Raw genomic sequence first — 16,312 nt, forward strand, 5'->3', positions numbered from 1 at the left:
TATCCTGGGAAAAAGTGTAGGCTTCTTATTGCCTCACTGGGGGTGGTGGTGGTGGGGTCAGGACAAGGAGGTGGCAATACAAGAAGAGAACCTGGCTCTTTATAGTAAAGAATACGCAACCCCACGAGGTGCTGTGAAGCTAGTATTTTGAGTTCCTCGGGTGTGCAAATGCCGCGCGGTTACGCCGAGATGCGTAAGAAGGGATTCTACTGTAACGCTCTAGATTGCGGCGTCGTTTGGTGAAAGTTTGATGGAACTTGAGGACGCCGAAGAAAGGAAGTGGTGTAACGTGTCACTCACTCGACGGGGGTGGGATTACAGGGTCTGAGACGCGGAAGTATCATTTTGATTAGTTACTTTCTTGAGACACCGCCCCAGTTCAGCGTCTCACAGCCCTTCCTTCCGTTTGCGCAGTCTATTTTGCCCTTAGTAACAATGGCCGTAGAGGCTTCCGGCCCTACCGGGAGCTGAGCGCGCGCTGTCGGGAAGCGCGGCCCGCGAAGACGAGAAAAGGCGTAGGATTCGTGAGCATTGATTGGCTGAAGCGAGAAGCTTTCTGGGCTCTGATTGGCTCTGTCGCTCCCGGGAAGGAGTTTGTGGCGCCAGCGAAAAGTAGACCGAGCGCAGCGGCCGCAGCAGGGTTCTGAGGGGGTTGGCGAACATACCAGACCGGGACCTTCTGGAACTCTTTCCTGAGGGAGTCGTGACCATGATGTGGAATAGTAATGATGAGTGGGGTGGCAGATGAGACTCAAGAAGTATTTAGCAAGAGAGGGGTGGCCGGAGAGGCGTGAGAGGGAGGGGGAGGGGCGGGGGCTGGCGGTGGGGGCGTGCGGGCCCCGGGAAAGGGGGTGGGGCGGGTTAGGGAGATGCTGGGACTGATTGGGGTGAAGTCTAGGGGGACCTGTGGATTTTTCAGAGGCTTGGAGGGCAGCACAGATATTAATACTGTTGTTTAAAACCAGGTGGATTTGAAAGCTATAGCAGCAGCAGCTCCTTCGGGGGACCGGGCGGCTACACGCAGTCCCCAGGGGGCTTTGGATCGCCAACACCTTCTCAGGCTGAAAAGAAGTCTGTAGGTTGAAACCGTATTTCATCCTATTTTATCCTGTCCTGAAGCTCCTCCCTCATCTGTGAGAGAAAATTTATATGGGGAAGGAAGGGTGTTAAACCCGAGCTGATTCGATAATTCTCAATTATTATCTTATCGAAACTGACAGAGTGCTTTAAGTTTGAGAAATAAAATTTCCTCGAATTTTGCGTCCACTGTTTCCTTGGCTTTGTTTTGAGGTTCACCAGTATAACTAATGAATTAGTCTTGTGGGAAAACAACTTGTATGTATTTTACATTCTTCGTGTATTGGAAGTCGTTTGTAAATTAAGTGTAACGAGGTGATCTAATGCGGTGGAAAAAGCATGCTCTTTAAATTCTAGTAGATCTGTGTTCCGCTATTGCTCTGATACTATTTGCAGGGTAACACTGGACAAATTTCTTAACCTTGGGAATCAGTTTTGCACCTGTTAAATGGGATTAATATTCCATATCTTACAAGGTTGTTGTGAGACTTAGTATTATATATATAATTATTCCTGCCCCAGAGTTGCTTTCAATAAATGGCCCCAGATAGTATTATTAAAAAGGACCTGAGCATTGGAGGCAGAATACGTGGTATCCAGAATCAAGTTTGCCTTTTAGTGTGTTTAGTGAAGCAACTTGCACCCTTGGTTTTGGTGGCCCTTGACTTTTCTCATCCAATAGTAGTACTAGTACTAGTCATGTCACAGGCTGGTTCTGAGAATTGGTAAATAAGGTAATGTATAGGAAGGTGATCTGTAAAAAGCTGTCCAAATGCTTGTTACTCACTCTTTCAAAAAAGTTTGCATTTGGTAGCTGCTATTGGTTTCACCCTTTAAATACAGGGTTTGGTGTTAAGATTGAGTGTTAGCAGGTTCTGTGTTTTATGTACAGATTTTACAGCAATTATTAATTCAAGGGACATGAGTCAATGGGAAGGAATTCATTGAAAATTCCCATACATTTAGCCATTGCTTTATATTTTTCATATGAATTATTTTGTTTCACTGTCAAAATTTTCATCCTTCAAGGTCCAGCGTGAATGCTCCCTCTCAAAATTGTCAGTAGATTTTTTTCTGAGATCCCATATAGTGCATCTTATTCTATAATGTTTCAAGATGAGGTTTGTTACTTACCTAGGTTAGGAGTGTGTTGAGGGCAAATCCGATTTCCTTTTACTCGCCTTTATGTCACCCAGATAACCTCTGACCAGTGGTAGGCAAAAAGTAAGAGTTTACACTGTTGTTAGGCTGCTTCTAGATGTGATTTAGGTGTCCTCTTCTGCCCATTATGTCTCTCCCTTTCCTTTAAGATGTCCAGTGTGGCCCAGCCCTTATCCCATTTTCTCCGTTTTTAACATTTGATTGTCAGAACATCTATCCTAAAGCTATACCTCTAGTTTTTTATTTTATCATGAGACTTAGAACAGCTCCAAATTTCTGTCTCTGCTGGCCATTTCTCAAACCCTTTCCAAATACCATCTCATCAGTGATGGAAAGCCATCTCCAGCTTGCCTTCATCCTAAAGCTGGAGTTTCTTCTTAAAAGTCTGTTCCACAAGCAGATCATCTTCCTTATGCTGTCTCCACCCTGGCATGCTCATTTTGGTGATTCCCTAGTACAGCACAAGTTTATCCATTCATCAGGGGTTTTGGAGTCAGACAAACCTGGATTTGAACTCTAAAGTGAGGCATTTGTTAATTATATAACCTTGGTTTTCATCTGTGTGAAGTAAGGAATAATGAGGTTCATTTTTAAGATTCAGTGTTACATGTAGCACTTGTCACACAGCAAGAGTCAAATGAACGGTTGTTATTTTCTTAATTGAATTTATGCATACTATTTTCAGAGAACCCGAGCTCAGCACATTGTGCCCTGTACCATATCTCAGCTGCTTTCTGCTACTCTAGTTGATGAAGTGTTCAAAATTGGGAATGCTGAGATTTCACAGGTATGTAAAATGATTTGCAGAAGAGATATTTAATCATATGAAAAGTGAAATAAAATTTACTTCATTTAAAAATACATAAATGTTGCTTTGATTTCCAAGAAAACCAAACTATTTTTCTTCTGGTTTAGGTCACCATTGTGGGGATAATCAGACATGCAGAGAAGGCTGCAACCAACATTGTTTACAAAATAGATGACATGACAGCTGCACCCATGGACGTTCGCCAGTGGGTTGACACAGATGTAAGCAGTTGCTTTTGAATCAGGGTGGGGTTACTTTTGGACTTTGGAGATGCTGAACTTGTTTAGTCTTATTTTTTAAAGGTGGTTTTTATTATAAAGATATAAGCAAGACATCAGAGGTAGAAACCCTAAAATGAAAGGCCAATACATTTGATTTCAGGAAAATTTAGAATCTCCTAAACTTCCCAAAATATTGTAAACAAAGTTAAAAGGCAAGTGATAGGACACACTAGACTGTAAACTCTGGGAGAAAAAGGATTTTTATCTTGGCACTGATCCCCAGCACCTAGTACACTGCCAGTTTCACAGTGGACCCTGAAATGAATGGGAAAATTTTTTGCAACGTATTACAGACATTTTACATTTTTAATTAATGAAAACTCTTACAGAGCAAAAAGCAAAATGCAACTGCACCTTAGGAAAATGGGTGAAGAAATGCACAAGTGATTTATATTAAATGAATATTAATTGCAACAACAATAACAGAAGCTTTAAACATTAAGATACCACTTTTATTAAATTTGAAAAGAAAAAAAAAAGAATGACAACGTCCACATTTGTTGAGAGCAGTAGGCAATTAATTTGTACAATGATTTGTCATTGTTTGTCAGGGGAAGTGGATACCATCCTACCTTGATGTTATGAGTGTAAGCTTTCTCAAAAGTCAGCTGATGATCAAAATCATCCATCACAGAAATGCTGACCTAGCACTCCAATGCTAGACATTTGCATTGAGGAAGTAATTAGACATGCAAAGACCTAGTTGTAAGAATGTTGATCATCACATTATTTATAATAGTGAAAAACTAAAACAAAAGAAAGCTCAATGTTAGCAGTAGGGTATTATTAATTAAGCTGTTTATATTTTTAAAATATTGCAGATGATGTAGAAATGGATGTATTGTGACATAGAACTGTTTATCATAAATTGTTCAGAGAAAGAGCATGTTGTGACCCCATTTTTGCAAAGCAACATGTAAATGACTGTATAAACATGGAGAAAATAGACTGAAAGAAGATACAAGCTTTTCATCCTATTTATTTATTTATTTTTAAAGGTGATGTCCATTTGTATTTCACATTTGAAACACACAATAATGATATTAAAGCTATTGCAGAAGTCTTCGTAATTGGAAGAAAAATTTCAGGTGTTTATTGAAATCCAAACAGGGTTAATACCCTTTTTATTTTTTAATTGGGCAGAAGGCCTCTTGGATTTTTTATGTTGTTTTGAAAACACATAAATTTGGATAATAAATACCTTGTATATTACTTTCACTTCAAAAACCACAAGTCGCCTGTGGAGAGATAACTTGGTAGACATGCATTCTTTGGTAGATACCCTTACAGGCATTTTTCTTTGTGCGTCTGTACATGTATTAGATGTATGCATACAGTTTTACATGAAGGATGATATGATATGGAGGTGCTCTGTAATCTGCTCTTTTTGCTCAAAACTATATTGTGGAACTGACTTAATGTCAGTAAATACAGATTTACATTCTCATTTTTGGTGACTACCTATTCCATCATGAGGATACATCATCCCTTTCTTAACAGTAGACCCAATCAGTGAACACTTAGCTTGTTTCCAGTCATTTGCTTTCAGAGACAATGTCCCAGTGAGTATCTTTGTGTACCACTTTTCATGATTGTGAGATAGTCTCCTTAAGATGAATTAAAACTAGGTTTTTGGGGAGGAAATACACATTTTACATTTTTAAACTTTTTTTGTTTAATCTTACATGTATATTTTTTGGTTTTTTTAAATTGCCTTCCATAAAGTTACCAATTTACATTTTATTAGTGCCCGAGGGTGCCCAGTTAGTTTTCCACACCCTTTCTGATGGTAGGTTTGATGAGTCTTAAATTTTTGTATGATAGTTTAAAAAATACAGTCTCGTGGAGAATTTTCTCATTTTTTAACTTATTTATTTATTTATTTTCTCATTTTTATTTATTTACTCTTTGGTTTTAGTGAGATTAAAACTTGTAACTTTAACATTAGTTGGTGGGAGGGATTGGCTTTAATTGTCTCTTTAAGTCCTTTGATTCCCCTGGGGTGTTTGTTTCTGTATTTCTATTTGCAAGAGCCTGAAAAAATAGTCTGTTAGCATAATTATGTTTCTCTTGTTTGTCTTTTAACTTTAAAAAGCTCTCCCTAGTCTCAAATTATTATTTTTTAATTGTTCATGTTTCCTTCTGTTATTTCTATGGTTTCATTTTATAATATATCTCAGTATGTAATTAAGTCTTTTTATAATTGAATAGTATATTTTGGTAGAAGGAGAAAGGCATAGATCCAGCTTTACTTTTTCCAAAGGGTTTTAAAATTTTCTATTTGGGAATACAAAGGTTTATCTGTGGTATCGATTTAGCTATTAAAATAATTGATACATGGAGTGAAATGCAAATAGTTGATAATCTCCAGGTGATGGGAATTGGAAGTTTTTTTATTTTCAAATACATGTATTTTATTTTCTAGATTTTTTTACTCATGTATTTTATAATCAAAAAAGAACTCTAAGACTCAGCTTTATATTCTTCCTATAAATAATGTATACAAATTCTGGAAAACCTAAAAAGAAATATTGAAATCATTTGTAATTATCCCAGTTAAGTATTATTAATATTTTGATGTATATGTTCCCCCACATGGGAAATCAGCTTTTTTCCATGAGTCACACCTGATTTTCATAGATAGTATAAATAGAATTCTGCATTATGATCTGCAATGGTATGAAGTATCTCATTATGCAGATGTGCACCTTTTGTTATTTAGTTTTAGGTTTTGGTATTTAGGTTTTAAATTTTTTAATATTAAAAATTATGCTATGATGAATGTTCTTAAAGCTCAGTCTTAATAATGCATGTTCTTAATTTTATTTCCTGAAGTTTCTAAAAGTAGAACTGCTGTGCTAATAAATATGTCTACCAGAAAGTTGTGTGTGTAAGAACTCTGAATGAGTGCCATAATTGTCTACTTTTTTAATGACGTGCGGAACATAGAACTTCGAATCTGGAAATTACCGTTAGAGATGTTTTTATTCCAATTCCTGATTTTATTATGTTTTTAAAAGCAAATTCTAAAAGGCAGGGCAAACTAGTCAGTGCCACATTAGGATCCTTTAGCTCTCCTGCTTTATAACTTTCTCTTTTTGTATATAATTAAAAAATTTTAAAGAGGCTTTCATCAACATCACTAAAACCTTAGTAACATGTTTGTATTTTATCTGTTAGGATGCCAGTGGTGAAAACACTGTGGTTCCTCCAGAAACGTACGTGAAAGTGGCTGGTCATCTGAGATCTTTTCAGGTAAAGTCAGGAAAAAATGACAGTTAAAATGTACTTGCTTGAAGCAATTTCTGGATTCATGCCTGAGTTTGGAATATTTAACATTTAGTTAAGTCTCCATGTTTAATGGGAGTTACATTGAGGTTGTTCCACTATTCTCTTCTTCCAGAGGAGAGGACAGGTTTCCTTAATATAAAACTAACAGAATGGTAGAGATAAAAACAGTATCTCCACCTACAGTTGCCATCTGTGGCATCTATTAGGTGTAAAGGGTAGATACTGGATTTGGGGTCAGGAAAGTAGACTCTGCTTGATTGTGCAAAATTAGGCAAATCATTGAACATCTCTGAGCTAGTTTTGGATTTTTTTGACTATATTTGGGTTAACCTTGAGTTTAAAATTTTCAGTGTGTAACATTTTCCCCCGTTTCAGTAAAATACTACAACCAAGAAAATAGCCAAAGTGTTTTAACCTGAAATTGACTTGAATTTCACAATCAACACTTCTGTTCACGTTTTTCTCTTTATTTTAACAGAACAAAAAAAGCCTGGTAGCCTTTAAAATCATGCCTCTGGAGGATATGAACGAGTTCACCACGCATATTCTGGAAGTAGTCAATGCGCACATGATGCTGAGCAAGCCTAACAACCAGGTGAGCAGCTTCACTCTCAGCAGTTTTTTGTTTTGTTTTTGTTTTGTTTTGTTTTTTTCTCTTCCCTGGAAGAACATAGACAGCTTCTGTGCTCTGGCTCTGATTTCCTTGACATTTTTAAGATTGAGCCAGAAAAAAGGCACCACTCATAGCTTTGCTATGTTATTTTATTCCAGAAGAAGCATTTATGTTCCTCTCAGGATTCCAAATTCCTCTGACCCCACTGGCTTGGATGGCTGAGACCGAGACAGCCTTCCAGTGGAGACACTTAATTATAGACTGAATTCTTAGCTCCAGGATTGTCAGAGAAAAGCCCCAACTAGGACAACATTTTGCTGTTTTCCTTCCAACATGTCTGCTAAACAGGAAAAATTACACACCAGCATTTGGTCCCTGAAATTTATTTCCCACTTTATATTGAAATTTGTCAACATTATTTTCTGTTACATAAATTTAATTTGGCAAGTCCATCTAGGACCACACAAAAGGTCTGCGGATTTGAGTATTAGAGTATCCTTAGGTGATTCTGGTGACAAGGAGAATTGGTTACAGTAGGAGAGACTGAAGAAGTGATGAGCCATCAAGGATGCTGTTGGCAAGTACTTTGTTAAGCACTGGAGATGTAGAGATAAATTCAGTGATTCCTTCATTTGAAAAATATTTATTGAGCCTAGTATATGCCATTCTTTATTCTAGACCCTTGGAATATAGTGGTGAACAAGGTGGATAAAGTGCCCTCAAACTTACATTCTTTAGAGAAATGGGTAATAAACAAGAAAACAAATACATAATTTTAGGTAGTTATAGGTGTTGTGAAATAAAATAAAGCAGAGTAGGAGTGATGGAGGGACTAAGAATGATACAATTTTAGATGGGGAAAGAACCGTCCAAGCAGAAGGAATGGAAAGTCAGAAGCCACAAGGCTGGAACAAGCTTGGCATATCTGAGACCAGCAAGAAGACCAGGCTGCCTGGAGTGAAGCAGGTGTCAAGGGAAGTGGCAGAGGGATGTAGGCAAGGAAGCAGAACCCAGATCACGTAGGGCTTCATAGGCTGTAGTGAGGATGCCTTTATTCTAACTGACACTAAGCCTTTAGAAGGTTTTGACTAGACAGTGATTTGCCTTTTTAAAAGGTCACTTGAGTTGCTGTTTAGAGAGTAGACTGAGGCACCAACAGTAACAACAGAAGTAATTCTGGGGAATGGTAGCAGCAACTGGGATAAGTGGCTGGATTCTGACGTATTTTGAAGGTAGAGCTGATAGAACTTATTGGTGGTTTAGATTAGGATATAAAGAAAAGGGAGGGTTCAAAAATAACTCCTAGGTTTGGGGCTTGAGTAACTTGATGGAGCTAGCAGGTTTGGAGGGTAAACTCCAAAGTTCTGTTTTGTACTTACGAAATATGACACATCCAAGTGGAGATCAGAATGAACCGTTGACTATGTAAGGCTGGGACTCAAGGGAGAGGTCAGGGCTAGAGATAGAGCAGTGGGAGTCATTCTTGTGTAGGTGGTATTTAAAGTCTCAGATGAGACGAGGTAAGTAGTGAGTTGAGTGGTCAGAGACCTGAACTCTGGGACACGCTAACCTTTAAGAGTCTAGAAATAGGACAGGAGCCAGAGAAAGTCAAAGAAGTTGCCATTTGGGCAGGAGGAAAACCAGGAAATGTGATTCTGTAGAATACTTTGAAAAGAGTATTTTATGGAAGGAGTGGAGTTCAGTTGTAGAATGCTGCCTAGATGTCAAGTAAGATGATAAGAGAGGTCTGTCAGATTTGGAAACATGGATTTTTACAAGAGAGGCTTCAGTAGAGGATAGAGGAGAAGTGAGTTAAAAAGAATGGGATTGGGTAGAAAGTGTAAGGTATTTATTTTATGGCTGTACTTCATAATATGTACATATGTATCAAATGTTATACGATGAAAATGGTTTTAAAGTGAGAATGGGTGGAGCTGCGAGTGTAGGCAGTTATATTGAGGAGTAAATAAAACAATCCTTTCCCTCAAAGAGTTTTCATTAAGCATTCAGATCACTTAGGCAGTGCAAGCAGTGATATAAGTGGCAAGTGCAGGGTGCCATGGAACCACAGAGAAGAGTTTCCTGTCCTAACTTGAACATTAATAAAGGCCTCCTGGAGAGGTGATGCCTAAACCAAGTCTTAAAAGATACATGAAGGGGGCTGCCTGAAGCAGGATAAGAGATCATTTCAGCAGAGGTATCAGGATAAGAAGGAACACTCAGGTCAGTATTGCTGGATCATAAAATAAGACCTCTGTTTCATCAGCATGCAACGTGAAATCAGCTAGCTTGAAAACAAGGATCCATAAATGATTTTTGGTTTTTTATAACCTCAAAGTAGTGAGTGTTTAATGAAAGTTTATTGAATGAATGAGTCCGCTGACCGGGTGGGATTTCTCCTGATGAGCTTCCACAATGTTCTTCTGTTTGTTATGGGCACTTAACATGTTTGATCTTCTGTCATCCTTATTTATTCAGTTCAGTAGATTAAACATTGAGCACGTACTGCCCACCAGGTACTGTGCAAAGCTGAAGGGGCTTGTGGGGGAAAGTGACAGGCAACCAGTGTGACGGCTGTTGTGAGAGAGAACAAGTCAGATGCTGTGAGAGCCCAGAAGGAAGGACACAGCTAACCTGGCTTGGGGGATGTAGGGAAGGCTTCATGAAGGTGGTAGCAATTAAGTTGGACTTTGAAGAATAAGAAAACTGTTCCCCAGGCAGACAAGGAGAGGCGCATCCCAGACAGGGAGCAACGTGGTCAGGTCAGAGGCATGTGTGTGACCGGCAGGAAGTCCAAGTGCAGTTGAGGACTAGTGTGTTGGAAAGAGATGGTCAAGAATAAAACAGATTGTGATGTGTCATTGTGGTAGGTCTTGAATGCTCAGGAGTTTTATATTATTTTCACAGGCAGGGGGAGCCAGCTGAAAGCTTTTAGGCAGAGGCGTGATGAAATCAGAAGTTATTACTTGTGGCAGTGAGGAGGGTTGATTGGAGGAGCAGAGACTGGCAGCTGAGACACCTGTCGCGAGACCAGGGGTAATGAGACTCGAGTCGAGCTATGCTCAAGGTCGTATTAATAGGCTGTGGTGGAGTGGAAGGTGAGCGAATGGAGACTCCCAGATGAATGAGGTCTGTAGGACTAGGTTTGGGTTTACTAATTGAGATGGAATATAGCAGGGTAAGCAGGTTTGGAGAGGAAAGTAGTGAACTTTATTGATGTGTGTGAGATACCTAAGGAGAGGTGTTCAGTAGATGGCTGGGAACAAGGATTTGTGGCCTAGGAGGAGGTCTGGAATAAAGTCCTGGGAGAACTATCAGCCTTTGGGGAGACAGTAGAAGAGGCTGAGAAGGGGTACTGGAAAGGTATAGTTGGCGAATTACATGGAGAACCAGGAGAATATGGTATCAAGAAGCCTAGGAAGGGATACGTTTCAAGAGAAGTGTCATCAACAGTGTCTGCTTCTGACAGGTCAGGTGTTCTGAGGACTGAAAGAGATGACTGGGTATGTTGATTGAAAAGTCACTGGTGACTTTGGAGAGAGCAATTTGAGATGTGTTTGGGGAGAATCCAAATAGTGCTGGGCTGAGGAATGACTAAAGAGAAAGGAAAGAAAAACAGTGACTATAGTCTATTACTTTTTTAAAGTTCAGTGGTTAAAAAAAAAAGAAAGAAAAGAGAAGGGTGATGATTACTGTCTCCTTTTCTCTCCCTGAAATGCTTCATGCCTAGTTGACACTGGGTAAATGCTTGCATGATTGAGCACCAAAGATAGAGACCAATATAGCAAACCTCCAGGTAATTTTCTTCTAAGTGCTAGTTTTCCTCTGGTTCCTCTCACATCCAAAGAAAAGGAAGAGCCAGGAAGTACCTTTCTCTCTTTTTGATATGATATGCTTCAGACGGTGACTTTATCTTCCTTTGAAATACTCATTACATAATTGTTATTGGGAAAACTCGGCTTGAATTGGTTTTTGTAAGCTGCTTATTAAAAAGCTATTTAAAAGAGCCGAGACTGTTTAAGTTGAATTTACTAATGTTGTAAACTTATTTCTTAATTCAGCCCTTAGCAGGGAGAGCACCTATCAGCAATCCAGGAATGGGTGAAGCAGGGAACTTTGGTGGGAATAGCTTCATGTCAGCAAATGGCCTCACTGTGGCCCAAAACCAGGTAAACACCCGAGTGGCTCCAGAAATGCAAAACATAGGCAGTCCTGTTTTATTACTTCCTTATGATGCTAAGGCTAAGTACTCGACTTACTTCTTTCTTATAAAGGGTCTCAGGTTTACGCTGGGGAGCTGATTCAGAGTAGTTGGTAAAATCTTTCTGATTTGAATCTTCAGGTGCTGAATTTGATTAAGGCTTGCCCAAGACCTGAAGGGTTGAACTTTCAGGATCTCAAGAACCAGCTCCAACACATGAGTGTAGCCTCAATCAAGTAAGTATTTGGTTTGTGTGAGCTTGGCCTCCAAAATTGTACCCATTTCCCCTTCCCAGGTTTCCTGGTGATGAGAAGTCAGTTTACAACAAAAACAAAACTGTTGACTGACAGAAGGAAGTTATTCAGTCGTGGAAAAATTGAAAGAGGATTCACAAAGGTGGTGCTACCCTTCACTTATTCGTTTGTACATTCAGCAAATACAAAGTCCCATTATGTGCAGAGGATATAATTTTGAGCAAAAATTGACCTGATACTTCTTGTGGAATTTAGTCTGAAGGAATGAGATCCTTAGCTCTTGGTCCTAGATGTACAGTCCCATTGGTATTACTGTCCCCACTTGGAGATGTGTGCATCACGGCGTCTAGATCTGAAGCCATTAGAGAGTCTTTCCAATATCCTTGCCCTGATAACCTGTTAGACAAACAGCTTCCTGATTCCAGTGAACTAATCCAGACACATAGTATTGTTGTGTTTGTGTTAGTTATTGCTAAAAATCAATTCATATTTTAGGTCTAGATAGAAATGAATGCTCAGGTCTGATTCCATTTCCTGTCTGATAAGGTGAGGATAGTAATTCCTATTGCAGAGTTACTGTGATGCCAAGGTGCAGAATGGCTGTCACATTAGTAGGTTCTCTATAAACTGTTCAAGTTACTGACGCTGACACTGAGGGCCTTACAGGATTTGAAGGTGGCATATTGCTTCTGGAAAGATGTTTCCTTTTCTTTCTGCAACTTTACTTCCCAGAGTAGGAGTTAGAGGATCAGTGAATGAGTGGGGAGGGAAAACTTTAAAATTGCTGTTTATACTGGGAGATTTTATGTGCATGCTGAACTACAGCTTTAGACCCTGGTTTCAGTTTGCTTAGACTGGAATTTAAGTGAGGTCCTATTTTCCTGCCTTTACACAGTTTGGGAGAGGGATCCATGGCAGCCCCAGTAGCCATTGTTTCTGTGGATTCCCTCAGCTTTACAATTTTACTGGCCATTTCTCCCTGCACTAGCCTTCCGTGAGCAAAATGGCTTGTGAATTCCTCTTAGCTAAGATAGAAAGTAGAAAGACAAGTGAAGTTTACATATTCAGCCATGTCCAAAAGGCAGTTTCTTTTCTTCTGCATTGGTTTGAAAATGAGCATTTTTTTTTTTTCTTTCTAGGCAAGCTGTAGATTTTCTAAGCAACGAGGGACACATCTATTCCACTGTCGATGATGATCATTTTAAATCCACAGATGCAGAATAACTAGATTTAATGGTACCCGAGATGTTTTCTAGCTGGGCCTGTTTTTGCAGTCTGTTGTCTCCAGCTGTGCATATGATTGACCAGTTGACTTCTAGGAAGTAGGTTTTATCTGTAAAATGTCTCAATTGACATCATTTTAAAACTTCCTGCTCTTCTGTTTTTTGAAGCTCAAATGGATATGGGCAACTGACAGGAATGTAAACCAGGGCAGAATTTCTTAAAGAAATTAAAAATTAGTTACAGCATCAGAACAGATGGACTTGGAAGAGGAATGCTGCCAGGAGAGTTGGGCAGTCTGACTTAAATAATTCTCGGGAGCTTCTATTCCTAAATTGTTTCCTGTTGAGAGAAGTTGAACTGAACTAGGGCCCACCAGCAGAGAGCTAGCCAAGAAGTCCACCAACCTCTGCCTGTTTTGTTCTCCACTCTGATTTTGTGGTATTACTTTCAGAATTGCACTTTCTTTCACTTTTTGCTGCCAAAAGTGTGTTTTTGTAAACATGGGGTTCTAGAGTGGCAGCCTCGTGGGGCAGAGGAGAGGAAGAAGTGTCACTGTGTTTTGTACAAAATAAGTACATTCATATGTTTAATAAAATAGTTGTATTATTGCAGTGACTTGTAAAAATGTTCTTTTTTTGCTGCTATAATTACTACTTTATCATCTCAACTAATTCTGAGATGAGTTAATGAGGTGTAACTTGCAAATTAAAGTTCCATAACTGCTTTAACTGTGTTTCTAAATGAGTTCTACCAGCAGCTGTGTGAAGACTCCATCTCTGGTTTCTGACAGTGAACAGCAACCTGGTGGTTATTTTCTTTATGTACAGAATAGTTCCCATCTGGGGAGCTGGGCAGATGCTTAAAAGTCAGTTAAGCAAGGATGTTTATTTGCAGGTATGGCCATTCTTGATTGTTTTCTAAAAGAAAAGACAGTGGCTAAAAATAGGTTTAAAAAAGCATATACATTTGAATATAGAATGCATGATAGGATACTTTTATGGGTAGTGGACTTCTCTTTCTAGTTATCAGGCTAGTACCCTCAAATGGGCAAAGGGGCGATGGCATTGATTGTGGGTAAAAGTCTTTCTTCTTTTGATTTTTGAATTTGATGATTTAGCAATCAAAAACTTACTCATAAATTCAACAAGTGTTTATGGAGTACCTACTGTGTCAGTCCCACTGGTCAGCTACTAGGAATATAAAGCAAAATAAGAGATTGGTGTCACAGGACTTGCTGGTTCAGCATTCTCAAAAGCACACCATAGCTATTCAGTGATAATGAGTTCCCTGCCATCTTGACATTTACACAGTCTCACAGGAGTTGTGTGGTTTCTGAACATCACGAAGGCCTGTGGAGCTGAGCACAGGCAGGCTGCTCCTCAGCAGAATGAGATCCCAACCTTTGTAGCACTTCTACCTGCTCAGGCCGGGGGAGCTTGCATTTTGGATGTTTGTGGTCACCTGGGATGTCGGGGATCCAGTGTTCTCTTGGCATATTGTTGAGACAGCAGGAACAGCAGTATGACCCAAGTTCTCAGAAAACTTGAGTCACAGCCAAGCCATGAGTCCAGCCTAGTCGTAGGAGAATCTCCAGGTGTACAGGTGGGGAATGAGGCTTGGGAAAATGGTGGTACTTTATTGGATTAACTAGAGAGAAGCCAGTAAGAATCTATTAATTCACAACGGACACTAATTCTTACTGGCTTCTCTCTAGTTAATCCAATAAAGTACCACCAGTAAGAATTAGTATTCGATGTGAATTAATAGATTTGTTTTTAAAAATGCAGTTGAGGGGAATTCAAAACTTGGTACATTTTTGAGCACACATCCCCAGGTTATATTCATTTATTCAGCACTTATTTACATCTGGTACTATATTAGTATGATATATATATTACAAAATACTCAAAGTTAGAAATGAAAAAGGATATTAAAATAAATATGAAAGGACCTACTAATACAGTTGACCTTTGAACATCATGGTTTGAACTGTGCAGGTCCACTTATACACAGGTTTTTTCCAATAAATACATACTACATGATTCGAACTTGCTTGAATCTGCAGATGCAGAGGGCCAACCATAAAGTTAAATGTGAATTTTCTTACTGTGTTGGGGGTTAGCACTCTAACCCCTGTGTTCAAGGGTCAACTGTAATTCCTTTCTGTTTCCAAGTCAGTCATTTTGTGTCCTCCCAGGAGTGTATTCACTGCTCAGGGGGAATCTCTAGCCCCAGTATGGCACCCTCCCCGCCAGCCAGTGGTTTATTCCAGAGGTAAAAAAACCCCAAAAGCTCCCTGAGGGTGGTGTCTGCCTTTGGTCCATTCCCTGCCTACCCCCATTGCTCTGGCAAGACATTCACAATAGTGGTTTTCACATAGGCTTTCCTTTTAAAGCCCATCTTTCCCGGCTATGAAATTGCCTCCTTTTTCCTCATGGCAGCATCTGCCCACTCAGAAATCCCCTTTTGTGGGAACTGGTGGCCCTCTCCTCTGCCCACCTTTTATGATCTTGCTCAATTTGGTGCCAAGATTAAATGCAATCATGGAAGTGAAAACTATGGGCATTTTGCATGTGGTCTTGTCCCCTAGGGGTTCTGTGCCAAGAAAGAACTCTGTCTCACTTGGTTGCTTATTGCTTGTCCCAGAATACTGTCCTCCTCAGGGTCCTCCTGTGCAGCAGAGATCATGTCTGTGGAGGACGGCAGGGGAACTGGTGTGAAGATGAGGGTGGGTGCTGGATATTGGGGACTGGCCCTTCAGCTTGTAGTAACTGCTCAGTGACCTAGAGAACTCCATGCTGGGGTGTGGAGGTCAGGAGGCCCAGGCAGTCCATGGTCCAGAAAGCCAGAGGGATGTTAGCAGGCAAAGGAAGGACACACTCGGTGTAGTGTCTAGAATCCTCTTTCAGCTCCTGCCACAGCTAGAGATGGTGCCACCTTTTTACTCTCTCCTGTCCTCTGCCAACCGTGGTGCTTTGTTCCGTGACTGCATCAGCCAGGAAGCCAGAGTCCCACCCCCAGAGGAGATAAGGCCCATGGTCTTACCTCACTGCTCAGGCCTGCACTGGGCTTGGAACCTGAGTCAGCCTCTGCACAGACACTGTGTTTCTTCTCTTACCTCACTATACTGCACAGTGAGGCTCTCCAGCTGGTTGGTACACACTCTCCTCAGCCCAGGACCATACTGTATTTTAAACACTAGGATGAATTCCGGGACTAGGAGACAGTGTGAGTGTGTGGAGAGGGTGCTGGTTGTAGAGACAGATACAGCTCTCTGACCTTGGTCAACAAGAATGATACTAACATGTCCACTGAATGTTTGTTACGTGCCAGGCACTGTGCTAAATGCTCTACAAATACTATCTCAGTTGGTCCTTAAAATAATTTTTTGAGGTAGGTAAC

At 40.0% G+C, this 16,312-nt stretch overlaps 1 protein-coding gene across 1 annotated transcript; it reads left to right on the forward strand.

Annotated features, from left to right (window-relative positions):
• Window positions 1-439: 439 nt before the first annotated feature.
• RPA2 (replication protein A2) lies at window positions 440-13,521 on the forward strand. Its single transcript, XM_010996886.3, has 9 exons — window positions 440-722; window positions 966-1,075; window positions 2,924-3,025; window positions 3,154-3,267; window positions 6,508-6,582; window positions 7,097-7,213; window positions 11,293-11,400; window positions 11,574-11,668; window positions 12,826-13,521. Exons 1-9 carry the CDS (start codon window positions 710-712, stop codon window positions 12,908-12,910), a joined length of 819 nt encoding a protein of 272 aa, XP_010995188.1. The 5' UTR covers window positions 440-709; the 3' UTR covers window positions 12,911-13,521.
• The last annotated feature ends 2,791 nt before the right edge of the window (window positions 13,522-16,312 follow it).

Source organism: Camelus dromedarius, chromosome 14 (assembly GCF_036321535.1).
Source record: "Camelus dromedarius isolate mCamDro1 chromosome 14, mCamDro1.pat, whole genome shotgun sequence".
Taxonomy (NCBI): Eukaryota; Metazoa; Chordata; class Mammalia; order Artiodactyla; family Camelidae; genus Camelus; species Camelus dromedarius.

Bases quoted from the DNA above. Each gene is read 5' to 3' on its own strand.
- RPA2 (XM_010996886.3), top strand. The intron at 3,026-3,153 runs GTATGTAAAATG...CTTCTGGTTTAG, and splicing joins GGAATGCTGAGATTTCACAG to GTCACCATTGTGGGGATAAT. The intron at 11,669-12,825 runs GTAAGTATTTGG...TTTTCTTTCTAG, and splicing joins ATGAGTGTAGCCTCAATCAA to GCAAGCTGTAGATTTTCTAA.